Source organism: Piliocolobus tephrosceles, chromosome 15 (assembly GCF_002776525.5).
Source record: "Piliocolobus tephrosceles isolate RC106 chromosome 15, ASM277652v3, whole genome shotgun sequence".
In the NCBI taxonomy this organism is placed as follows: domain Eukaryota; kingdom Metazoa; phylum Chordata; class Mammalia; order Primates; family Cercopithecidae; genus Piliocolobus; species Piliocolobus tephrosceles.
This window is the reverse complement of record NC_045448.1, coordinates 76,346,683-76,372,428: the sequence shown is the minus strand read 5'-3', so window position 1 is coordinate 76,372,428 and position 25,746 is coordinate 76,346,683. Positions and strand designations below refer to the sequence as shown.

General features: G+C 36.8%; 1 protein-coding gene across 3 annotated transcripts in view; it reads left to right on the top strand.

Moving 5' to 3' along the window:
- Window positions 1-25,746, top strand: part of GCFC2 (GC-rich sequence DNA-binding factor 2) — a 49,662-nt gene that overhangs the window by 6,118 nt on the left and 17,798 nt on the right. For 2 of the 3 annotated variants that reach the window (XM_023187962.2, XM_023187961.2), the window contains exons 3-11: window positions 2,098-2,322; window positions 3,207-3,304; window positions 8,170-8,285; window positions 10,056-10,242; window positions 12,373-12,496; window positions 13,820-13,901; window positions 15,426-15,538; window positions 16,235-16,434; window positions 17,468-17,618. In XM_023187962.2, coding sequence (XP_023043730.2) covers window positions 2,098-2,322; window positions 3,207-3,304; window positions 8,170-8,285; window positions 10,056-10,242; window positions 12,373-12,496; window positions 13,820-13,901; window positions 15,426-15,538; window positions 16,235-16,434; window positions 17,468-17,618 — 1,296 coding nt within the window. The remainder of the gene's footprint in view (window positions 1-2,097; window positions 2,323-3,206; window positions 3,305-8,169; window positions 8,286-10,055; window positions 10,243-12,372; window positions 12,497-13,819; window positions 13,902-15,425; window positions 15,539-16,234; window positions 16,435-17,467; window positions 17,619-25,746) is intronic. The other variant, XM_023187963.2, reaches the window with a different exon arrangement.

The window sequence follows — 25,746 nt, the reverse complement described above, 5'->3', positions numbered from 1 at the left end:
GAGTTGTTGCTGGCACGTAGTGCCCTACAGGCAAGGATTGATAAATGTCTTACAGGAGTGCAGAACAGTTCAGCAGGGTGAATTGCCCCTCCCCCACTGATTAAAAATTGAAAACTTGTCCTGTGAGGAACACCTGAAAGTTCAAAGGACTTACTGGCTGGAGAAGAAAAGATGGAGGAATGTGTTCATTTTAAGGGCAGGCATGTGGAAGAAAAGCATTTATTTGTGTTCGGAAGGAATATCTGCCTCGAAATAGTCCCTCTAGCAGAGGCTGCTTGTTATTAATAGAAGATGATAATTTACCTCTCGGCCCTAGATGATTGTATATCAGATAGGATGATGTATGTGAAGAATTATTCATAAGTTATAAATTTGTAAAAACATGATGTGTTTATTATTGAACAATATGCTGACATTATTGATTCATCCCTTGTCTGCTCAGCGTCTGCTGTGTGAGAGAACTCTTGAACTAGGTATTGAATATGCAGAAACAGGACAGATGCAATACTCTTCCTTGAATTTTTACGTCTTTATTTTCACTTGAGCGGTTACCTTTATGTAGCACTAATATCTTACTACTGTGTCCCATTACTTGTGACTTACTAATTAAACCCTACCAAGTCATCTCAGGAAAATCACTTCCAAAATAAGAATTTCTGTGTCCATATTCATATACTTGAGTATTTGAACCTAACTGTCTTATCTTAACCCTGCCTGCACATTAAAATCCTCTAGGGAGCTATAAAAACATACTTTGCTCAGCTCTGCCTCAGATCAACATCTGAATTGCTGGTGTAGAGGCCTGGGTATGTCAAGCTTCTCAGGTGACTGTGATGTGTAGCCAGGGTTGAGAATTGCTACTATAACCTGCTGTGATGATTTTGAATCTTAAATGCTTTGGGAGGAGGACATGACCTTCATCATGTCCCTGACAGTAGTCTATAAATAAATACTAATCTATACAAAAGCAAATAACCTGATTTTATATTACTTGTTCTTGATGAATATTTATTGACTTCTAGTGATTACTTTATTGCTTCATGATTTACTCAAGGACTTTTAATTTTCCCTAGGGCTGATGTCAAGCATATTGGTCTGTGATATATCTCTTTTTGTTTGTTTGTATCTAACATTGGAGCTTTTGCGCATCTCCAAGTACATGACATTTTTCTGTTTATTTCTCAAGGAATTTGGGTCAACTTGTGGGAAGGTTTAGAAAACTTCACTAGAGCCTCAGTAGCTTGACATCTTTTTAGTAGTTTGAAATGCTTAAAATGGTGAAAATTTCTCTTGCCATTTCTTTACTGTAGTATTTTTCTTAAGAAACCATTTTTTCCAGAATGAAGATAAATTTCACCTTAGATCATGCATGAAGAAACTTGTTTTAAATTGGAAGAGTTTATGCCAATGATGTTTATGCTGTACAATATGAAGAAAAATATAAGGCTCTCTTAAGAGTTGTTGTCATTTAAAATTTTTCACCTGGTAAATGAACCTGATTATTTTCTTTACACTTCTTAATGTCTCATGTTTATTCATGTGCGGCTCACTATAGAACCGCAGAGGCTAATTTGGCTTTGCTCTGTTACTGTTTGTAGTATGTTTCTGATTTCTTGTAAGTGTGGGTAGGAGGGAAGGAGGACATCATAGTGTAGTATCTGTCTTACTTGGTAAGTCAGACTGGTCTGTCATTGATCCTTCTAACTTCTGTAGCTCTCACTGATTGGGGAACACCACACTCAGCCCCCTCCACATCCCTGTGCTGACAATCTCAGAGCTTCCAGAAATGAGAAATAGCCACCCCTCAACAAAGTGAGCAGTACCTGATGAGTAAGAGAGTTAAAAGATAAAATGAAGTGGTTTCAGTATATTTTCTGATACTTCTAGATTTGGTTGATTTTTCTAAATTGTATTTGATCTCTATTAAGTTTTCTTCCTTTACTGATACAGATTTTGAGCCATTTATTAAAGTCACATTCATATATCAAAATAGCAAATAATTTAGGAAAATGGTGCTTTTTTCTTTTTCTTAAATGTGAGGAATATTTACTTACATTGGTCTTTGGTTTTTAGTGTCCTCCTCTTTGTTTCCTTCAGTTAAGATCCCAGATGCAGCTTTTATTCAGGCAGCCCGCAGAAAACGTGAATTGGCCAGAGCCCAAGATGACTATATTTCTTTGGATGTAGAACATACCTCTACCGTCTCTGGTATGAAGAAAGAGAGTGAAGATGACCCTGAGAGTGAGCCTGATGACCATGAAAAGAGAATACCATTTACCCTAAAACCTCAAACATTTAGACAAAGGATGGCTGAGGAATCAAGTATGTGTATACCAATATATGAAGATTAGGATATTTTTCATTAGAATATAATATTATGAGAGAATCTCCATAAAAATGTAATGTGCTGTCTCACATTGTAGAGTGTTGATAACGGTTTTTAACATTGATTTGGTCCATGATATTATGACCTCTAAAACATGTACCTGTATCAAAATGTTATTATCAAGGAGTGTATGTAATAATGTTTATTAATATCTGACCACCTCTTGATCTTTTTTAACAGGTTTAAAAAAATGTGCAGTATCTTATTTTTAAAACATTGAAAACAATCGTCACATTTATAAATATATTTTTTCAACATGGAAGCATCTACAGAGATTTTCGATGTCATGTATTAAAATCTTCCCTGCTGTAATAAAAAATTTCATCTACCCACAATGCTAAGCCTTAAAGGACTGTTTTCACATTTCTCATTTATAATATATGCATTTTACCAAGGTTTTTGTAACTTTTTTTTTTCCAGGAAAAGACTGAGTTCCTTACAACTTTTAAATGTTTAGATTCTTAGGTAGTAATTGAGAGATTTTTGATGAGAAAAACCAAACATTTCATTCTTTCTCAGTTTTTTTACTGAGAAATATATAGGGCTGTAGTGTTTTGAGTACGGGTTCTGGAGTCAGATCCCAGGATCCAACTTCCAACTTCGTCATAGTCTTCAGACAGCTATTTAACCTCCCAATATCTGTGTTTCCTCACTTGTGAAATGAGGGCAATAATAGTGCCTTCTTCCCAGAATTATTGTGAAGAATAAATAACACGTAAAGTCGTGCTAAGCCTGTGTAGAATAAGCTCAAAAAATGTTGGCTGCTGCAATTAAAATGGAAAAATATTAAATGTTTACATGTGAACTTTTTTCCCCCTAGTAAGTAGAAATGAAGAAACAAGTGAAGAAAGTCAGGAAGATGAAAAACAGGATATTTGGGAACGACAACAAATGAGGAAAGCAGTTAAAATCATAGAGGTAATCATTCTTTATACCATGTATATTAGATTCCTGTGGCTGCTATAACAAATTACCACAAACTTGGTGACTCAAAAGAACAGACATTTGTCACAAGGCGGAGGCCAGAATCTGAAGTCAAGGGGTTGGTAGCACCTTGCTTCCTCCAAAGGCCCTGGGGGGTTGTGGGGAGCAGGTAATTCTTCCTTGCCTCTTCCAGCTTCTGGTCATTCCAGATATTTCTTGGCTTGTGACTACATAACTCCTGTCTCTGCCTCTGTCTTCACGTGGCTTTTTCCATGTCTCTACTGTGTGTTTTTCTCATAACGATACTTGTCATTGGATTTAGGGCCCACTCAGATAATCCAAGATCCTTCACTTAATTACAACCACAAAGACTCTTTTTCCAAATAAGGTCATATTTGCACTTTCCAGGGATTAAATCATGGATGTATCTTTTGGGAGGCCTCCATTCAACCCACTACACTGTGCGTATTATCTTATTTTTCCACTAGATTATAAATACCTTGAGGGTATTATTTTTTTAATCTTTAATTTTATAATAATTGACAGTTTATATTGGACAGGTGCTTAAAAGTAAAGTTTAAGCCTCAAACTTTACTTTTAGACACCTGTTCTGTATAATATAAATATATCCAATTTTCTCTTTGGAAACTGTTTTTTTCACTTCACAATATAACAGACATCTCACTGCAATGGTGTATCTACTTCTACTGCATCTTAATGATTTCATAGCAATCTAGTGAATAGATGTATTATCATTTATATATTAAATCTCATTATGTGATTTCTCAGATAATTTTTTATTATAGTGAACCTTGTGGTAAATATTACACACAAATACGTTATACCTATATTATGATACATAACTGTGTTACATTTCTGCATACACAAATATAGCTTTGTGTTTTATTTAATTTTTAAAAAGATGTAAACAAAGTAAATATCCAATAATAGGGGTCTTGGTGCAATACAGTAGGGTGGGACACTATGAATTGCTAAAAATTATATTAGAAACCAAAGCCCAAGAGGCTGAGTCAGGTGGATCACTTGAGTCCAGGAGTTCAAGATTAGTTGGGCAACATGACGAAACCCTACTGCTACAAAAAATACAAAAATTAGCTAGGCATGGTCACACACCTGTAGTCCTAACTACTTGGGGGCTGAGGTGGGAGGATTGCTTGAGCCCAGGAGGTCAAAGCTGCAGTGAGCCAAGATCGCGCCACTGCACTTCAGCCTGGGTGACAGAGTGAGACCCTGTCTCATTTAAGACTAAAAACAACAACAACACTAAAGCCCAGATTTTTCCAGGCATAGTGGCTCACACCTCTTATTCCAGCATTTTGGAAGGCCAAGGAGGGAGGATCACTTCAGCCCAGTAGTTTGAGACCAGCCTGAACAATACAGTGAGACCTGAGCTCTACTAAAAACAAATAAAACTAGCCAGGCCTGGTGGGGCGTGCCTGTAGTCCCAGCAACTTGGGAGGCTGAGCTGGGAGGATCACTTGAGCCCAGGAGTTCTGGGTGCAGTGAGCTATGATCACACCACTGCACTCCAGCCTGGGCAACAGAGTGAGACCCTGTCACTAAAAATGAATGAATGAATATAAAGTTTAAACAAGTAGTGAGCTTTGAAACCTAACAAATGTACTGTATTTGGGGTTATAAGTCCTAGATTTGGGCTCTGGGTCTGCTGCTAGAATATAAGCCCTATGAGGTCAAGAATTGCAATCATAGTATACATCAGAGGTTCCCAAACACTCTCATTCATGGAGCCGTTAGTGTCTTGGTAATTTTATCATGATACTCGTAAGCCAAAAGAAGTACCAAACAATTCTATTTATTAAGTAGTTCAAAGAATATTATACAATTTATGTCCTAAGAACTAAACATTTGGAAAAAAAAAAATACAGATAATTTGAAGGCAGAACATTTTTATTTTATTTTTAAATAACCAAAATTCCTTACTAATAAGATGTGTGTTCCTGTTAGGCATGCATGACTTTTCAAACCTTGGAATCAGATTGGACACTGTCACTCTCATTTCCATGTTGATCTTCACACAATACTTGTTTTTATCATAGCGTCGTCCCAAAACCCAGCTCCACAAATATGACTTTATCAAAAGGAATAGAACCCATTCTGTTTTTTTTTTGTTTGTTTTTTTTTTTATGAGACAGTTTCGCCTTGTCACCCAGGCTGGAGTACAGTGGCATGATCTCGGCTCACTGCAACCTCCACTTCCCAGGTTCAAGCAATTCTCATGCCTCAGTCTCCTGAGTAGCTGGGACTACAGGTACACACCACCACGCCTGACTGATTTTTTTGTATTTTAGTAGAGATGGGATTTCATCATGTTGCCTAGGCTGATCTCAAACTCCTGAGCTCAGGCAGTCTGCTCACCTCAACCTCCCAAAGTGCTAGGATTACAGGCGTGAGCCACCATGTCTGGCCATATGGAACACATTCTAATGTAACTGAACTAAAAGCTAGTAGTCCAACAGATGTTGAGTATTACGGTTTTTCCCCCCAAAATTTAAAATGTCTCACTACACCCTTTTAAATTTGCTAGGATGCCTTTGCACACAGTTTAGGAACCACAATATGCATACAATTTTGGATTCTGCTTTCCTTGCTTGACATATTATAAATTACCTTCTCTTGTTTGTACATTGTTATAATAACTGATTTTATTAGGTACATAATATTCACTGGAGTCACTGAATCATGATCTTCTTAACCATTCTTCATTTTGGACATTTTAGGTTCTTTGTAATCTGATTTTTTTTTTATTAACAAATAAGAATCAGTGAATATTTAATTATTTTTCCTCCTTTCTTTTGTTCAGATGTATGTTTTTGAACTATTCCTTTGTAATAATTTCCAAGAACTGTATTACTAATCAAGAGATGAATGTTTTTATGGCACTTAGTGTATTTTTCTCTATTGCCTTCTAAAGAAAACTTAGCTCAATCTGTAATGTCACCAATATCAGGGAATATTTTACTATAATCTTGTCCTCTTCAGGTGCAAGTTTAGTTGGTGAAAATGGAATCTCACACTTATTTGATTTGCATTTTTATTGCTAACGTGAGTACATTTACTGATTCCTTTATTGAAAATCTACCATTTGCCACCATATTAGTTTCCTGTGGCTCCCGTAACAAATTACCGCAGACTTGGTGGCTTAAAACAATAGAAGTTTATTCTCTCTCAGATCTGGAGGCCAGAAGTCCAAAATCAAAATGGCAGTAGAGCATCCCCCCTTTCCAAAAACTCTTAGAAGAGAATCCATTCCTTGAATCTTCTAGTTTCTGGTGGCTGTTGGCATGCCTTAGCTTGTGGCCTCATCTCTCTTTGTTCCATCTTCACATCTGCTTCTTCTCTGTGTCCCAAAATTCCCTGTCTCTTAGGATGGAACATGTAATTGTATTCAGGCTCCATTGGGATAATCCAGGACATGCACCTCATCTCAAAGTCTTAATTACATCTTTTGCCATATAATGAACATGAACATGAATGTGAACATGTTTTCATGGGGTCACCATTAGCCTGCTACGGCCGCTTACAACGTTGTACAACCTTTGCAGGAAGGAAGACAACTGAACAAAACAATTATAGTGAAATCCTACAGGTTCTGTGACAGAACTCTTTGCAGGGTCCTGAGGTAGCACAAAGGAGCAAGTGGGTGATCAAGTTTTATAGGAGGGAAGGTAAATGAGGAAGTTTGAGAAAGCCTTTACGGAACTGGTGATATTTGAATGGGTCATTGACTGCAAAATATCAAGAGTGTTTGGAGATTTTGTAGGTATGCGCAGAGCTGGATGGGAGGCTTGGTGAGAATTGAAAGGACAAAAGATGATGCTTCATGGAAAATATAAAAAGAATAGCTAAGCCAGTGAAATTGGCTAAATGTCTGGTCAATTTTCTTCATGTGTCTTTGTGTAAAATAGAGGTTCTTTAGCATTTTTTGAACATTCCAAGCGTGGAGAAGCTGCGATTAGACAGAGGACGCTAATATGAAATATACCATTTTATAAGATATATGTTAGCAGTGCATTTCTTTACAAGGAACAGAAAACCCAAATAAGAATTTCTTGGCCAGGCTCTTTGGCTCACGCCTGTAATCCCAGCACTTTGTGGGAGGCCGAGACAGGCAGATCATGAGGTCAGGAGATCGAGACCATCCTGGCTAACATGGTGAAACCCTGTCTCTACTAAAAGTACAAAAAATTAGCCAAGCGTAGTGGTGGGCGCCTGTAGTCCCAGTCCCAGCTACTTGAGAGGCTGAGGCAGGAGAATGGCATGAACCCGGGAGGCGGAGCTTGCAGTGAGCTGAGATCGCGCCACTGCACTCCAGCCTGGGTGACAGAGCAAGACTGTCTCAAAAAAAAAAGAATGTCTTAAAGAAAAGTAAAAACTTTACTTACATATCCTCCAGCAGACTTCCATTTACTTTTCATTGACTAGAATGGAGTTGGAGTTAAATAGGTACTTCTATCATGGAAATAGGTGTCAGGTCAGCCAGACAGGTCTGTCTGCTCCGCCAGTTAATATTCATGAAGGATTGTTGTTTCTTAAAAAACTGGATGACTTTCTGAGAGTACATTAGACCATAACCAAAATTAGCTTCAAAACTAAACTTTTTTTAAAATGTAATTTTTAGAATTTGCTTCTTAAATATGAATTTAAACTTCTAAATTTTAAAACTGAATTTAAAACATTTTATTGGGACCATGAAAAATTACAAAGACATGGAATTTTTTAGCTTGAGGAGACCTTGGATCATCCAGTCCCTTTTCATGCTGTTAATGTTTCGAAGGTAAATGAAATGGTTTTGTAAAAATCTATTTTTATTTTTTTAGGAAAGAGACATAGATCTTTCCCATGGCAGTGGATCTTCAAAAGTGAAGAAATTTGATACCTCCATTTCATTTACACCAGTAAATTTAGAAATTATAAAGAAGCAATTAAATACTAGGTGAGCAATACTTATTTTGAAATTTATATTTGTCCTAGATATTTAATACTAGAGATATAGCACTATATTCTTTTAGATTATTAAGTACTGATATTAAACAAACTTATAAGGGGAAAAAAGGATCTCCTGTGTTATCATACTAACACAATTGATTTCATTGTTGTATACAGTAGTCCCCCCATATCTGCATTTTTGCCTTCTATGGTTTCAGTTATCAGTGGTGAAACCCTAGTCTGAAAATATTGAATGGAAAATTCCAGAAATAAACATTTCATATGTTTTGAATTGCATGCTGTTCTAAGTAGTGCGATGACGTCTTGAGCTGCCCTGCTTCATCCTGCCCAGGATAAGAATCATGCTTTTGTCCAACATCTCTTTGCTCTGTAAGCCAGCAGCCTGTTAGTCATGTAGTAACCATCTCAGTTATCAGATCAACTATTGCAGTATCACCAGTGCTTGTGTTCAGGTAACCCTTATTTTACTTAATAATGGCCCCAGAGTACAGGCATACTGTATGTAATATATAAATTAAACTTTATCGTAGTTATGTATGTATAGGGAAAAAACAGCATATATAGGCTTTGATATTATTTGCATTCACTGGGGGTCTTGGAACCTATCCCCATGATTAAGGGGTGACTACCATAATGTCTTTTTAGTCTTTTACATGGTTAAAATCAGTAAATACAAAATTCTACTTTTTTATTTAATATGGTTATAAGCATTTTTCTATATTACCAAATAGCCTTTAATTTTTTAAAAAAACTATCATGTTTGTCCATATAGTTGTTATATCATAATTTACTTAAATATTTCTCTGTTGGACATTTTGATCTAGAACAGGAGTCAGCAAGTGCCTTTTTGTGTAAAAGACTGGATAGTAAATATTTTAGGCTTTAAGGGCTGGATGATTGCTGTTGTAACTGCTCAACTCTATGTTACAGCATGAAAACAGCCATAGACAATATGTAAACATATAAGCTTGGCTGCGTTCCAATAGAACTTTTTTTTATAAAAACAAAGGGTGGGCTGGTAGTTTGCCAGCCCCCTAGAGTACAGAGATAACCTTGCATGAGGGATAAAAAAGAGGCAGCAGATCATTGATTTAGTGTAGTATTTTATTTTATCTGGATAACTTTATTATATTTTATTTTTTGTTAACTAGGTTTTTTATTTTAAAAAGACCATACACTCTCACTGTTAAAACATAAAATAACCAGTGGAAAGGATATACAGAACAAAGTAAATTACCACCCTCCCTAGAGGAAACCACTGCTACCATTTTCTTATGTTTTCTTCCAGAGGTGGTCTATATATATCTTTACAAGCACATATGTACTTACATATTCCCCTGTTTTTATACAAAAAAGGAAGCACATTATGTACCTTGCTCTGTACCTAGCTTTTTCTACATAATATTTACTTACAAGTTCACTGCTATAGTTAAAAATATTCTACTTAACTAAAACATTTCATTAATAATGCCTACTACACATTATTATCTTGATTAATTTCTTAATTCTCACTGTCCTTTATATAAAGCAAAGAAAGATTCTGAAAGACAAATGCAAGAAAACTTGAAGAGAGAGTATTTGGCTTAAGCAGGTGCTAAAGGGTTTACTTTTATTGTGGTGGTCTTTGCTTATCTAGTCTGTACACCCAGATTTATATGATTGTCAGTTTCCTTGGTGGTCTTTGGAAATATTTGCATTAGATTCCTACTTTTGAAAAAGTTTGAAAAATAAACTAATTTTTATTTTATTTATTTAGATTAACATTACTACAGGAAACTCACCGCTCACACCTGAGGGAGTATGAAAAATATGTGCAAGATGTCAAAAGTTCAGAGAGTACCATCCAGAACCTAGAGAGTTCATCAAATCAAGCTCTAAATTGTAAATTCTATAAGAGCATGAAAATTTATGTGGAAAATTTAATTGACTGCCTTAATGAAAAGGTACATATCAATATTTATATCATTTCCTGCAGAAAACCCCTTATGCAATTAAGAAAAGTCTAAATCTCACAATTAGATACTTTTCTCTAGTATTTTTCCTACACATTTTTAAAATAAGATGATATAAGCATTCTCTTAATGTTGGATATTCAAGTTTTTTGCAGTTATTTTATTATAAGTAACATTGTATAAAATTTTGTATATAAATTTTTGTTACAATTTTATCTGTTTAAGGAAAATTCCTTGAAAATGAAGTCAGAGAAAATGAATTATTTAAGTCTAAATATTTTTAAGGCTTATGAAACATTACAAAATTGACCTCCGGAAAGATTGTGCCAGTTTTATTAGTTTACTAGATTAGGAATAAACGGATTTTGTTTTTACATATTGTATTTTGATCTCAAGCAAACTCTGGTTTTCTTCTTGTGAATTATTTGTTTCTTGTCTTTGCCCTGTTATCTTTGTGGTTATCAGTAGAGATTTTTTTTTCTTTTCTAGTTTTGTTAGAGTATGAACAATTCTTTATAGCTTAAAATTTTTTAATGCTTTATCCTGCTTGTTGTGAACTTACCAGTTTTGTCTTTTAATTTTGTTTGTAATGGTTTTTCTTTAAACATTCAGATGTTTTTGAGATTTTTATTTTTAGTTTTTGATTTATGCATACTAAGTTCTTAAATTGGGGTGGGCCTTCAGCTATCCGTTTTTAAAAAAAGATTAACCATTTCAATAAAGTATACTCTACTTTCCACATTCTTTTTGTTATTTTTATTTCATTTATTTTTTTGAAGAGGGGAACAGAGTCTCGCTCTGTCACCTGGGCTGGAGTGTAGTAGCACGATCTCAGCTCACTGCAACCTCTGCCTCCTAGGTTCAAGCGATTCTTGTGCCTCAGCCTCCTAAGTAGCTGGGACTACAGGCGCGCACCACCACACCCAGCTAATTTTTTGTATTTTTAATAGAAACGGGGTTTCGCCATGTTGCCCAAGCTGGTCTGGAACTCCTGAGCTCAGGCAGTGTACCTGTCTCAGCCTCCCAAAGTGCTAGGATTATAAGCCTAAGCCACCGCGCTCAGCCCACATTATTTTTTGTTTATAATGAAAATGTTGCTAAACAATGGGATGCTTTGTCCCAATTGTTGTTTTAAGTTAGCTATCTTCTACTACCACTTGGTAGTTACTTTCTGAAGTATTACAATGTAATTTTCTTTTTTCATTCCTCCTTGAAAAATTACACTATTAAAATTTTGTCAGCCTGTGCATTAATGTATTCATAGCAGCAGCTGTGGAGTATCAAAGGAGTAGGAGGAATTGTTGCTCCCCAAAATAGGAGCGTTTCAATTTCAACGAGTCTCATTTCTGTATCACATCACAACTTTGTTACCTGTCTCTGGTTAGTTTTTCTCCATTCCCCAATTTTTCAAATTTCACCAGCTTTGAGTGCCCCCCCACCTACTTTCCACACCCTCAGCCTGTGAAAACATCTGTATCCTTCATTTTTTCTTATTCTTCTATCTCAAAAAAAATCTTCTATCTCAAACTTTAATGCATGTTCCTGACTCCATCCCATTTGTTTTTTTTTTTTTTTTTTTTGAGACAGAGCCTTGCTCTGTTGCCGAGGCTGGAGTACAGAGTGGCGCAATCTCAACTCATTATAACCTCCACCTCCAGGGTTCAAGTAATTCTCCTGCCTCAGTCTCCTGAGTAGCTGGGATTGAAGGTGGGCACCACTGTGCCTGGCTAATTTTTGTATTGTTAGTGGTAGACAAGGGGTTTCACTATGTTGGCCAGGCTGGCCTTGAACTCCTGACCTCAGGTGATCCGCCCACCTCCCAAAGTGCTGGGATAACAGACATGAACTACCACACCTGGCCCCCATTTAGTTTATCTATCTCTGATAATTATAATAGTTCCAGTAGACTAAGTCAATTTTCTGATTTTTAATATTAAAGGTATTGACAGCTAGGTCTGTTGCACACAATGTTTTATACTTGAAATGTGATAGTATTGGGAATGTTTCTTTGAGAATTAAGCATACAAATATGCTTATGTATCTTCTAAATAGTACTTTTGTGTGTATATATATATTTCATTATTGATGACCTACAAAATATTACTTATATATGTATTTCAGATTATCAACATCCAAGAAATAGAATCATCCATGCATGCACTCCTTTTAAAACAAGCTATGACTTTTATGAAACGCAGGCAAGATGAATTAAAACATGAATCAACGTATTTACAACAGTTATCACGTTAGTGTTTTTCCTGTTCAATACAATTTATTATTCATTAAGCTAAATTATGTGAAGAATAAAAATATTTTTATTTTTATAAACATGTTTTTCATGTATTTTCCCACAAACCCTTTACTCACCAACTTCCAAAAACTCAAAGCATTTAGAAATAGGACTTAAGAATGTTTTAAATTAAGTCCAAGACTAAAAAATAAACATAACTTCCAATTATTTACTATTTCAGACAGAATATGTACATAGCCATGTAGAGAATGTTTTGAGACAAGTTCACATAATTCTTTAGACTCTGTCAGAAATCTAACTTCATAGTTTCAAAGTCATTTTACAGATTGGTTCTGGTGAGTTTCAATACAGATTTATCTTTAAGATTTCATTATACAAAATATGGATACCTCCTTTTTTTTTTTCCTCATTGATTTTGTACTTTCAGAGATATCTTCCTTTGATTAAGGTGCTATCAGGAGATAGTGAAAGACCGTAACCAAGTAACTAGTAAATGTAAAGGCAAAGTGACTTTCAGTGAAACACACAACCCTTAGTGGATTGTAAATAATGGTATTACATATTAAAATAAGAAATAATGTGAATAGAATACAGGAGTGCCTCTAATCTGCAGTTCTACTTTCCATAGTTTCAGTCAACAATGGTCCAAAAATGAATGAGTACAGTACAATAAGATATTTTGAGATAGAGATACCCAACATTCCTATAACATACATTACGGTATGTTGTTTTCATTGTTCTACTTTATTGCTATTGTTAGTCTTTTACTGTGCCTAATTTATAAATTAAACTTTATCATAGGTGTGTATATAGAGGAAAAAACAAATAGGGTTTGGTACTGTATGTGGTTTCAGGCATCCACTGGGGTTCTTAGAATGTATCACCTGCAAATACATTCTAAGGGGATACATTCTAAGTGGGGGACTCCTGTATTGATAAAGCCAATATTTCTTGCATTTGGCTATGGAAAAAAACTAGTAACTACTGGAAAAGAATACAAGGAAACTAAACTTTTTGGTAGAACTTTGCTGCTGTTCTCAACAATAGCAACAGTACACCAGCCAAAGTACGTTTTTAGGTGAACATTTTCGTCAGCCAAAATACATTTTTAGGCCAATGAACCTCATGCCTGTTAATATTGCAATAAAGAGTTAACACTGAAATTTCATTGCATAATGAATTGCAAAATTTAAGCATATTTTTGTATTTACTTATGCATATATGTTTATACATCCATGATGTTACCTTTATTTTCAAAGCATTTTACTTTTTTCTTTTGAGAATTTGTAGTATGAAGTCAATTTTATTTATTAACAGGCAAAGATGAGACGTCCACAAGTGGAAACTTAGCACTAGATGAAAAAACTCAGTGGATTTCAGAAGAGATTGAATTTCGAAGGTACCTATATAAAGTGAAGATTTAAAGAAAGCATGATTGAGGAAGTACTTTTCACTACTTAAATGTAATTAACCACATGATGTCATGAAGTATACCTGATATACGTTATTAATTTGTGAAAATAAAAATAGAAGCAAAATTTAGTAAAACCATCCTTCACTGCTTTAAAGACACATGGGTATATTTGGATCAGTTAAAAGGAATGGGTAAAATGACATTTATCAGGCTGGGAATTGCTTGTAACTCTGGGGAAAAGAAAGAGAGATCAGCCTGTTACTGTGTCTATACAGAAAGAAGTAGACATAAGAGACTCCATTTTGTTCTGTATTTGAGATGCTATTAATCTGTGACCCTACTCCCAACCATGTCCTTGCAAGAGACATGTGCTGTGGTGACTCAAAGTTTAAAGGATTTTGGGCTGTGTAGGATGTGCTTTGTTAAACAAGTGCCTGAAGGCAGCTTGCTGGTTAAAAGTCATCACCATTCTCTTAATCTCAAGTACTCAGGGACACGTACACTGCCAAAGGTTGCAGGGACCTCTGCCTAGGAAAGCTAGATATTGTCCAACGTTTCTCCCCATGTGACAGTCTGAAATATGGCCTCGTGGGATGGGAAAGACCTGATCGTCCCCCATCCTGACACCCGTGAAGAGTCTGTGCTGAGGAGGACCAGTACAAGAGGAAAGAAGGCCTCTTGGCAGTTGTTGGCAGTTGAGATAGAGAAAAGCATCGTCTCCTGCCCGCCCCTGGGCAAAGGAACATCTCGGTATAAAACCCGATTCTATGTTCTGTTTACTGAGAAAGGAGAAAACTGCCTTAGGGCGAAAGGTGGGACTTGCTAGCGCAGTGCTGCTCTTTATGCACTAAAAAGGTTTATGGAGATGTTTGCATATGCATATCAAGGCGCAGCACTTTTCCTTAAACTTATTCATGTCACAGAGATCTTTATTCATATGTCTTACTGCTGACCTTCTCCCTACGATGATCCTATTATCCTTCCACTTCGCTTTTTTCTAAGATGATAAAGATAATTATCAGTAAATACTAAGGGAACTCAGAGACCAGTGCCGGCGTGGGTCCTCTGTATGCTGAGTGCCGGTCCCCTGGGCCCACTTTTTCTTTCTCTATACTTTGTCTCTGTGTCATTTCTTTTCTCAAGTCTCTCGTTCCACCTAATGAGAAACACCCACAGGTGTGGAGGGGTAAGCCACCCCTTCATGTAACTAGAAACCGTTCCTAATTGTAATTAACCCCCTCTTCAGAATCTGGTTAGCCCATGGGAATGCCCTAACTGGGAATGTCTTAGAAGAAAAAACAAAAAAACAAATGGAGAACTACCAACTCAAACTAATGAAACTAAAAATGTCAAAAATATTAATAAAATTGTGCACTGATATATTTTTGACCATTTAAAATAAATGATAAAATTACTTATTTTCAGCAAGAGGTAAAAAAAAAATTAAGCATTTATTTTCAGCGAGATCTATTTACTTTTTGTTTATTTTTGGTTTGTTGCAAAATATAGGACAAAAAGAAGACAAGCAAGGATGCTTTCTGGGAATTGTAATCATCAGGAAGGGACATCTAGTGATGATGAACTGCCTTCAGCAGAGATGATTGACTTCCAAAAAAGCCAAGGTCAGTTACCAAGTTTCTAATATATCATGGTTTGAGTTTTGAAATGGTGAGAAACGCTTTGCTGTGATTGCCCTTAATAAATACCTAAGCTATATAAAACAGTTGGTTAAATTCAGGAAAAATGAAACACATATTTCCTCTGTAAGACTCTCTTCCTACCTCTGAATAATGGAGTACAATGAAGGAAGGAGCATTGTGAGTATTCTTGTATCTTCATAATTTTTTCTCTTAGACTTTCTCCTATTACTAGTGAACATCTTCATTTCACTTCTTTACCACACAGTTTCTATATTGTCATTTTTAACTTAAAACATTTGAATTTGGTGAAACTTTAAATTTGGGTTCTAAGGGAGATTTTGTTCTGTGTAATCTTAGACAAATGTCTTGTCCTCCCTAAATTTGATGTTTTGCCTGTAAATAAGTAGACTATACCTATATGGTAGGGAAGATAGCTGCGATGGTAAAATGAGATTAATGTATTTCTGTTGGCATATAGCAGGGGTATATATGGTAGCTTTTATTAGTGTTGATATTGTTACTTAGTTGCTAAAGTGATTTTTTTAATAAAAATTTATGTTAATATAAAAGGACGGAATTTTAGCTCAATTGATTACAGTCTGGCATGACCGTGTTTTTAAGGAAGCATACTTAAAGTTCACAACTTAAAATGCATAAAGAGACTTATTTTGTTGACAGGTGACATTTTACAGAAACAGAAGAAAGTTTTTGAAGATGTGCATGATGACTTTTGTAACATCCAGAATATTTTGTTGAAGTTTCAGCAATGGCGAGAAAAGTTTCCTGACTCCTATTATGAAGCTTTCGTTAGTTTGTGCATACCAAAGCTTTTAAATCCCCTAATACGAGTTCAGTTGATTGATTGGAATCCTCTTAAGGTATTTATGCTTCATATGTGAAAATTTATCCTGATTACATTAGTATACTTAAATTCCCTTACTATTATGTTAGCTATGAAATACCTTACCCTTACAGTTGGAACTGAAATTTAGAGCTTTGGAACAATAGTCAGAAAATGTGTGCTTTCAGCTACATTCTTTTCTTGGCTCTCACTTGACTTTTAGGCTGAGCATCATTAACATCAGTAAAGCAAACACAATTTTTTTAGTTTCTTGTACATTAAATTTAAAATCCTGCCAGAAAGTATAAGGTACTGTTGGGTTTGGAGAAAGTAGATATAAAAGCCTTGTTTCAAGAATTCTTGAGTTGGAGATGACATACTGGGAGGAGTTGCTTAGGGTGGCATTGAGGAGGTGGAATGCAAGCCTTGGAAGGGTTTATGGGATAAACAGGATGAATCAGAAAGGGAAAGGTGTTTCCTAAAGGTATAAAGGGAGAAATATTAGTTCAGGAGCAAGAAATTGCAGATATTTAGATCCTAAGTTAAGAAATATAAACTCTATTCAGTGAATTTGACTGACTAAAAGAAAAAAAAAGGAATATGAACTCAGCAACTGTCTACTGTGTAATAGAACCTTTAAATCACATACAAATTACATTTTTATGCTTATGAGAATTGAAGGGGCCAGAAATAAACTTTGCTTGAAATGGATGATTTTTTTTATAAACAAATTCATTCATGGCTGTTTCAAGTGCCTAACAAATGTATACTTTGCTCCTAGCAGAGTACTTGCCACGTGGTAGGCTCTAAAGGCTCCGGCACACACTAGGTGGTTGTTGAGTGTTTCTTGTGTAATTGAATGCATGAAATGCGGCTTCTTTTTATGCTACTTAGACACCACATCTCAGTCATGCTGTCCTGCCATCCTGCCTAGCCTTGGTGGTCTAGTGTTAAAAAGTCTCCTCTGATCCTTAGAAAAGCTCTGATGATTATTGAAAAAAACAATAACTATTTTAAAATACACTAATGTTGAAGGATTTCTTCATAACTTTTATCGTTTTCTTTGTAAGTTGGATTCCACAGGTTTAAAAGAGATGCCATGGTTCAAATCTGTAGAAGAATTTATGGATAGCAGTGTAGAAGATTCAAAGAAGGAAAGTAGTTCAGATAAAAAAATCTTGTCTACAATCATCAACAAAACAATTATTCCCCGACTTACAGGTACTGCTTCATAACCTTGATAAAATTAAATTATTTTCTGACAGAGTATATAAGGTTGTTAATTTCAGTTACATTCACAAAGTTTTTTCATAAGTTTTTAAACACAAGGAAATGTTATATGTAGTAAAAATCAAGAGCTGTCAAATGTAAGCTGGTTAAAAAATATGTGTTTGTACAGGTGGTTGGCTACCAAACTGCTAATACTCAGATTGATTCTAATCCTCATCTGATGTATCATTGGCAGTTCCAACAGTTGACCCTTCTTTCTTCCTAGAAACACTATCTTTACTTGGCTTCCAAAATACCACACTCTTAGTTTCCTGCCCACCTCTCTGGTCTTTGCTGTCTGCTTGTCACCTCTTTGACTTCCAAGTGCTACAGTATCTCAGGATTCAGGTCACTTACCTTCTCTTTTCTATTTACTTTCAGTCACTCAGTATTTAAAGTCAGTTTAGTGTTTGTGGCATTCCTGCTGCTTTTGTGATACTTCAGTCATTTTTTAGCACACTTCCATCCATACTACATGTTTCCTTTTTTTCCCTTCTCTAATTATGTTTCTTATCCTTTTCTTTAAAAAACATTGCTTCATCTGGGAGTGGTGGCTCACACCTGTAATCCTGGCAGTCTGGGAGGCCAAGGTGGGTGGATCACCTGAGGTCAAGAGTTCAAGACCAGCCTGGCCAACATGGTGAAACCTCGTCTCTACGAAAAATACAAAAAAATTAGCTGGGCGTGGTGGCAGGCACCTGTAATCCCAGATACTTAGGAGGTTGAGGCAGGAGGAATGCTTAAACCTGGGAGGTGGAGGTTGCAGTGAGTTGAGATTGTGCCATTGCACTCCAGCCTGGGTGACAAGAGTGAAACTCCATCTCAAAAAAAAAAAAAAAAAATTGCTTCATTTCACTCACATTTGCCATTAGCAACTATGAGCACTTAACATTAATGCTTGTGCTTCAGACCTTAGCGTGAAGTCTTTTGTTTTACCTGTGTACTTAATAAGGATCCGTTTCACTGTGTCACTGAGGAAGAAATTTGACAGCAAAGACTGCAAAACTCTTATTTAATTTTTTTTGGTGTTTTTGTTTTTGAGACAAGGTCTTCCTCTGTCACCCAGACTGGAGTACAGTGGCGCGAACATTGCTCACTGCAGTCTTGAATTCCTGGGGTCAAGTGATCCTCCTGCCTCAGCCTCCCAATTAGCTGGGACTCCAGGCACATGCCACCATACCTAGCTAATTTTTAAAATTTTTTTTAGAGACAAGGTCTTGCTGTGTCGCCCAGGCTAGTCTCAAACTCGTGGCCTCAAGAGACCCTTCCCCTCAGCTTCCCAAGGCACTGGGATTATAGGCATGAGTCACTATGCTCAGCCTAGAAGTTGGAAGCAGTCAGCCTTATAATTGCTTCTTAGGCAACTTGATTATAAGATTTTGGCTGGGGTGCAGTGGCTCATGCCTTTAATCCCAGCACTTTCCCAGGCCGAGGCGGGAGGATCACTTGAACACAGGAGTTCCAGACCAGCCTGGGCAACATGGTGAAACCCCATCTCTATTTATAAATTTAAAATTTTTAAAAAGTAAAAAATAAAAACTTTCAAGATTTTATTTCAATGAAACTTACGGTGCATTTGTGGGGTGTATTAGAAAGTTACTATTTTTAACTACCTCTACTAATGATAGAATGCATGTGCCTAATTTAAGCACTCTGCTTCAAAAATCTAAATACTGATGATGAAACAGTCCCACAAATAAGTAGCTTTGTGAGAAGTTAACACTGACTGAGTCCCAATAGTGGTTGAATTCTACATATATTTCAAAGAGAGCACTAACAGAATGTGCTAATGTATTGGTTGTCCAGCAAGAGAGAAAGAGAGGAATCAAGAATGGGTCCGTGGGTTTCGGCCTGAGCAACTGGAAGGACAGAGATGCCATTTCCTGAAATGAAAAAGTCTGACAGGAGTAAGCTTAATGTGGGGAGCTGTATTAGCAGCTCAGTTTGAGACTTGTTGAGTTTGAAGTATCTGTAATCTAAGTGGAAATGTCAAGTCCGTTGTTGAATACATGAGTCTTAAAGGAGGAGGTCCAGTTGGAAGGTGTAAGTTTGGAGTTTATCCACGTGACATTTATTGATGGCATTTAATGTATAAAATTGACTTTGAATACCGAAACAGAAAAGAGAAGGTAAGTGACCTGAATCCTGAGATACTATAGCACTTGGAAGTCAAAGAGATGACAAGCAGACAGCAAAGACCAGAGAGATGGGCAGGAAACTAAGAGTGTGGTATTTGGGAAGCCAAGTAAAGACAGTGTTTCTAGGAAGAAGGAAGGGTCAACTGTTGGAATTGTTGATGATGAGTCAGATGAGGATTAGAATCAGTCATGGGAGTTTGCTATGTGAATGTCGTCTGTGATTTGCTAAGAGCGCATTAGGTAGACTGATACGAGATAAGGCCTAATTTAAGGGAAATCAAGAACAAGTGAGAAAAGAGAAACTGGAGAGAGAAGTTTAGATAGTACTTTGAGGAATTTTGTCATAAAAAATAGGAAGGAAATGGAACAATACTAGAGCAGGAAGTAGGGCTAAGGGGGATTTTTTGTTGGTTTGTTTGTTTATTATTATACTTAAGTTCTGGGGTACATGTGCAGAACATGCAGGTTTGTTACGTAGCTGTACACGTGCCATAGGGTTTGCTGCACTCATCAACCTGTCATCTACATTAGGTATTTCTCCTAATGCTATCCCACCCCTAGCCCCCCGACCCCTGACAGACCCCGGTGTGTGATGTTACCCTCCCTGTGTCCATGTGTTCTCATTGTTCAACTCCCACTTATGAGTGAGAACATGCGGTATTTGGTTTTCTGTTCTTGTGTTAGTTTGCTGAGAATGATGGTTTCCAGCTTCATCCATGTCCCTGCAAAGAACATAAACTTATCCTGTTTTATGGCTGCATAGTATTCCATGGTGTATATATGCCACATTTTCTTTATCCAGTCTATCATTGATGGGCATTTGTGTTGGTTCCAAGTCTTTGCTATTGTGAATAGTGCTGCAGTAAACATACATGTGCTTGTGTCTTTATAGTAGCATGATTTACAACCCTTTGAGTATATACCCAGTAATGGGATTACTGGGTCAAATCGTATTTCTAGTTCTAGATCCTTGAGGAATTGTCACACTGTCTTCCACTGTGGTTGAACTAATTTACACTCCCACCAACAGTGTAAAAGTGTTCCTGTTTCTCCACATCCTCTCCAGCATCTGTTGTTTCCTAACTTTTTAACAATCACTATTCTAACTGGCATGAGATGATATCTCAATGTCGTTTTGATTTGCATTTCTCTAATGACCAGTGATGATGAGCTTTTTTTTCATATGTTTTTTGGCTGCATAAATGTCTTCTTTTGAGAAGTGTCTGTTCATATCCTTTGCCCACCTTTGATGGTTTGGTTTTTTTTTTCCTTATGAATTTGTTTGAGTTCTTTGTAGATTCTGGATATTAGCCCTTTGTCCCATGGATAAATTACAACACTTTTCTTCCATTCTGTAGGTTGCCTGTTCACTCTGATGATAGTTTCTTTTGCTGTGCAGAAGCTCTTTAGTTTCATTAGATCCCATTTGTCTATTTTGGCTTTTGTTGCCTTTGCTTTTGGTATTTTAGTAATGAAGCCTTTGTCCACGCCTATGTCCTGAATGGTATTGCCTAGATTTTCTTCTAGGGTTTTTATGGCTTTAGGTCTTACATTTAAGTCTTTAATCCATCTTGAGTTAATTTTTGCATAAGATGTAAGGAATTTTCCAGTTTCAGCTTTCTGCAAATGGCTAGCCAGTTTCCCCAACACAATTTATTAGATAGGGAATCCTTTCCCCATTGCTTGTTTTTGTCAGGTTTGTCAAAGATCAGATGGTTATAGATGTGTGGTGGTATTTCTGAAGCCTCTGTTCTGTTCCATTGGTCTATAGATCTGTTTTGGTACCAGTACCATGCTGTTTTTGTTACTGTAGGCATGTAGTCTAGTTTGGAGTCAGGTAGCATGATGCCTCCAGCATTGTTCTTTTTGCTTAGGATTATCGTGGCTATGCCGGCTCTTTTTTGGTTCCATATGAAATTTAAAGTAGTTTTTTCCAGTTCTGTGAAGAAAGTCAATGATAGCTTGATGGGGATAGTATTGAAGCTATAAATTATTTTGGGCAGTATGGCCTTTTTCACGATATTAATTCTTCCTAACCGTGAGGAAGGAATGTTTTTCCATTTGTTTGTGTCGTCTCTTACTTCCTTGAGCAGTGGCTTGTAGTTCTCCTTAAAGAGGTTCTTCACATCTCTCATAAGTTGTATTCCTGGGTATTTTATTCTCTGTATAGCATTTGTGAATGGGAGTTCACTCGTGATTTGGCTCTCTGTTTGTCTGTTGTTGGTGTATAGCAATGCTTGTGATATTTGCACATTGATTTTGTATCCTGTGACTTTGCTGAAGTTGCTTATCAGCTTAAGGAAATTTGGGCTGAGACAATGGGGTTTTCTAAATATACAATCATGTCATCTGCAAACAGAGACAATTTGACTTCCTCTTTTTCTAATCAAATGCCCTTTATTTCTTTCTCTTGCCTGATTGCCCAGGCCAGAACTTCCAATACTGTGTTGAATAGGAGTGGTGAGAGAGGACATCCGTATCTTGTGCTAGTTTTCAAAGGCAATGCTCCCAGTTTTTGCCCATTCAGTATGATATTGGCTGTGGGTTTGTCATAAATAGCCCTTATTATTTTGAAATGCGTTCCCGCAGTATCTAGTTTATTGAGAGTTTTTAGCATGAAGGGCTGTTGAATTTTGTCAAAGGCCTTTTTGCATCTGTTGAGATAATCATGTGGTTTTTGTCTTTGGTTCTGTTTGTATGATGGATTACGTTTATTGATTTGCATATGTTGAACCAGGCTTGCATCCCAAGGATGAAGCCCACTTGATCGTGGTGGATAAGCTTTTTGATGTGCTGCTGGATTCGGTTTGCCTGTATTTTATTGAGGATTTTTGCATCAGTGTTCATCAGGGATATTGGTCTAAAATTCTCTTTTTTTGTTGTGTCTCTCCTGGGCTTTGGTATTAGGATGATGCTGGCATCGTAAAATGAGTTAGGGAGGGTTCCCTCTTTTTCTATTGTTTGGAATAGTTTCAGAAGGGATGGTACCAGATCTTCTTTGTACCTCTGGTAGAAGTCAGTTGTGAATCATCTGGTCCTGGACTTTTTTTGGTTGGTAGGCTATTAATTATTGCCTCAATTTCAGAAGTTGTTATTGGTCTATTCAAGGATTCAACTTTTTCCTGGTTTAGTCTTGGGAGTGTGTATGTTTCCAGGAGTTTATCCATTTCTTCTAGATTTTCTAGTTTATTTGCATAGAGGTATTTATAGTGTTCTCTGACGGTAGTTTGCATTTCTGTGGGATCGGTGTTGATACCCCTTTATCATTTTTCATTGCGTCTATTTGATTCTTCTCTCTTTTTTGCTTTATTAGTCTGGCTAGCGGTGTATCTATTTTGTTGATCTTTTCAAAAAACCAGCTCCTGGATTCATTGATTTCTTTGAAGGGTTTTTCATGTCTCTATCTCCTTCAATTCTTCTCTGATCTTAGTTATTTCTTGTCTTCTGCTCACTTTTGAGTTTGTTTCCTCTTGCTTCTCTAGTTCTTTTAATTGTGGTGTTAGGATGTTGATTTTAGGTCTTTCCTGCTTTCTCTTGTGGGCATTTAGTGCTGTAAATTTCCCTCTACACACTGCTTTGAATGTGTCCCAGACATTCTGATACATTGTGTCTTTGTTCTCATTGGTTTCAAAGAACATCTTTATTTCTGCCTTCATTTTATTATGTACCCAGTAGTCATTCAGGAGCAGGTTGTTCAGTTTCCATGTAGTTGTGCGGTTTTGAGTGAGTTTCTTAATCTTGAGTTCTAATTTGATTGCACTGTGGTCTGAGAGACTTATGATTTTCGTTCTTTTGTATTTGCTGAGGAGTGTTAATTATGTGGTCAATTTTAGAATAAGTGCAATGTAGTGCTAAGAAAAATGTATATTCTGTTGACTTGGGGTGGAGAGTTCTGTAGATGTCTGTTAGGTCTGCTTGGTCCAGAGCTGAGTTCAAGTTCTGGATATCTTTGTTAATTTTCTGTCTTGTTGCTCTGTCTAATATTGACATGGGATGTTAAAGTCTCCCACTGTTAATGTGTGGGAGTCTAAGTCTCTTTGTAGGTCTCTAAGAACTTGCTTTATGAATCTGATCGGAGTGCTCCCGTATTGGGTACATACTTATTTCGGATAGTTAGCTCTTGTTGCATTGATCCCTTCACCATTATGTAATACCCTTCTTTTGTCTCTTTTGATCTTTGTTGGTTTAAAGTCTGTTTTATCCGAGACTAGGATTGCAACCCCTGCTTTTTTTATTTATTTATTTATTTATTTATTTATTTATTTATTTATTTATTTATTTATCTTTCCATTTACTTGGTAAATATTCCTCCATCCCTTTATTTTGAGCCTATATATGTGTCTCTGTACATGAAATGGGTCTCCTGAATACAGCACACTGATGGATCTTGACTCTATCCAATTTTCCAGTCTGTGTCTTTTAATTGGGGCTTTTAGACCATTTACATTTAAAGTTAATATTGTTATGTGTGAATCTGATCCTGTCATTATGATGCTAGCTGGTCATTTTGCCCATTAGTTGATACGGTTTCTTCATAGCATTGGTGGTCTTTACAATTCGGTATGTTTTTGCAGTGTCTGGTACCAGTTGTTCCTTTCCATGTTTAGTGCTTTCTTCAGGAGCTCTTGTAAGGCAGGCCTGGTGGTGACAAAATCTCTCAGCATTTGCTTGTCTGTAAAGGATTTTATTTTTCCTTTGCTTATGAAGCTTAGTTTGGCTGGATATGAAATTCTGGATTGAAAATTCATTTCTTTCAGAATGTTGAATATTGGCCCCCAGTCTCTTGTAGCTTGTAGGGTTTCTGCAGATAGATATGCTGTTAGTCTGATGGGCTTCCATTTGTAGGTAACCCGACCTTTCTTTCTGGCTGACCTTTCAACCTTGGTGAATCTGACAATTATGTGTCTTGGGGTTGCTCTTCTCAAGGAGTATCTTTGTGGTGTTCTCTGTATTTCCTGAATTTGAATGGTGGCCTGCCTTGCTAGGTTGGGGAAGTTCTGGATAATATCCTGAAGAGTGTTTTCCAACTTGGTTCAGTTCTCCCCATCACTTTCAGGTATACCAATCAAACATAGATTTTGTCTTTTCACATAGTCCCATATTTCTTGGAGGCTTTGTTTGTTTCTTTTCACTCTTTTTTCTCTAAACTTGTCTTCTCCCTTTATTTCACTGAGGTGATCTTCAATCTACGATATCCTGTCTTCCACTTGATCGATTCAGCTATTGATGCCTGTGTATACTTCATGACGTTCTCCTGCAGTGTTTTTCAGATTCATCAGGTCATTTATATTCTTCTCTAAACTGGCTATTTTAGTTAGCAATACCTCTAACCTTTTTTCAAGGTTCTTAACTTCCTTCCATTGGGTTAGAAATGCTCCTTTAGCTCGGAGGAGTTTATTACCCACCTTCTGAAGCCTGCTTCTGTCAATTTGTCCAACTCATTCTCCATCCAGTTTTGTTCCCTTGCTGGTGACGAGTTGTGATTGTTTGAAGAAGAACAGGCATTCTAGTTTTTGGAATGTTCAGCCTTTTTGCGCTGGTTTCTCCCCATCTTTGTGGATTTATCTGCCTTTGGTCTTTTATATTGGTGACCTTCGGATGGGGTCTCTTAGCGTATGTCCTTTTTATTGATGCTGATACTATTCCTTTCTGTTTGTTAGTTTTGCTTCTAACAGGCCGCTCTGCTGCAGGTCTGCTGGAGTTTGCTGGAGGTCCACTCCAGACCCTATTTGCCTGGGTATCACCAGCGGAGGCTGCAGAACAGCAAAGATTGCTGCCCGTTCCTTCCTCTGGAAGCTTCGTCCCAGAGGGGCACCCGCCAGATGCCAGCCAGAGCTCTCCTCTATGAGGTGTCTGTTGGCCCCTACTGGGAGGTATCTCCCAGTCAGGATAAATGGAGGTCAGGGACCCACTTGATGAGGCAGTCTGTCCCTTATCAGAAG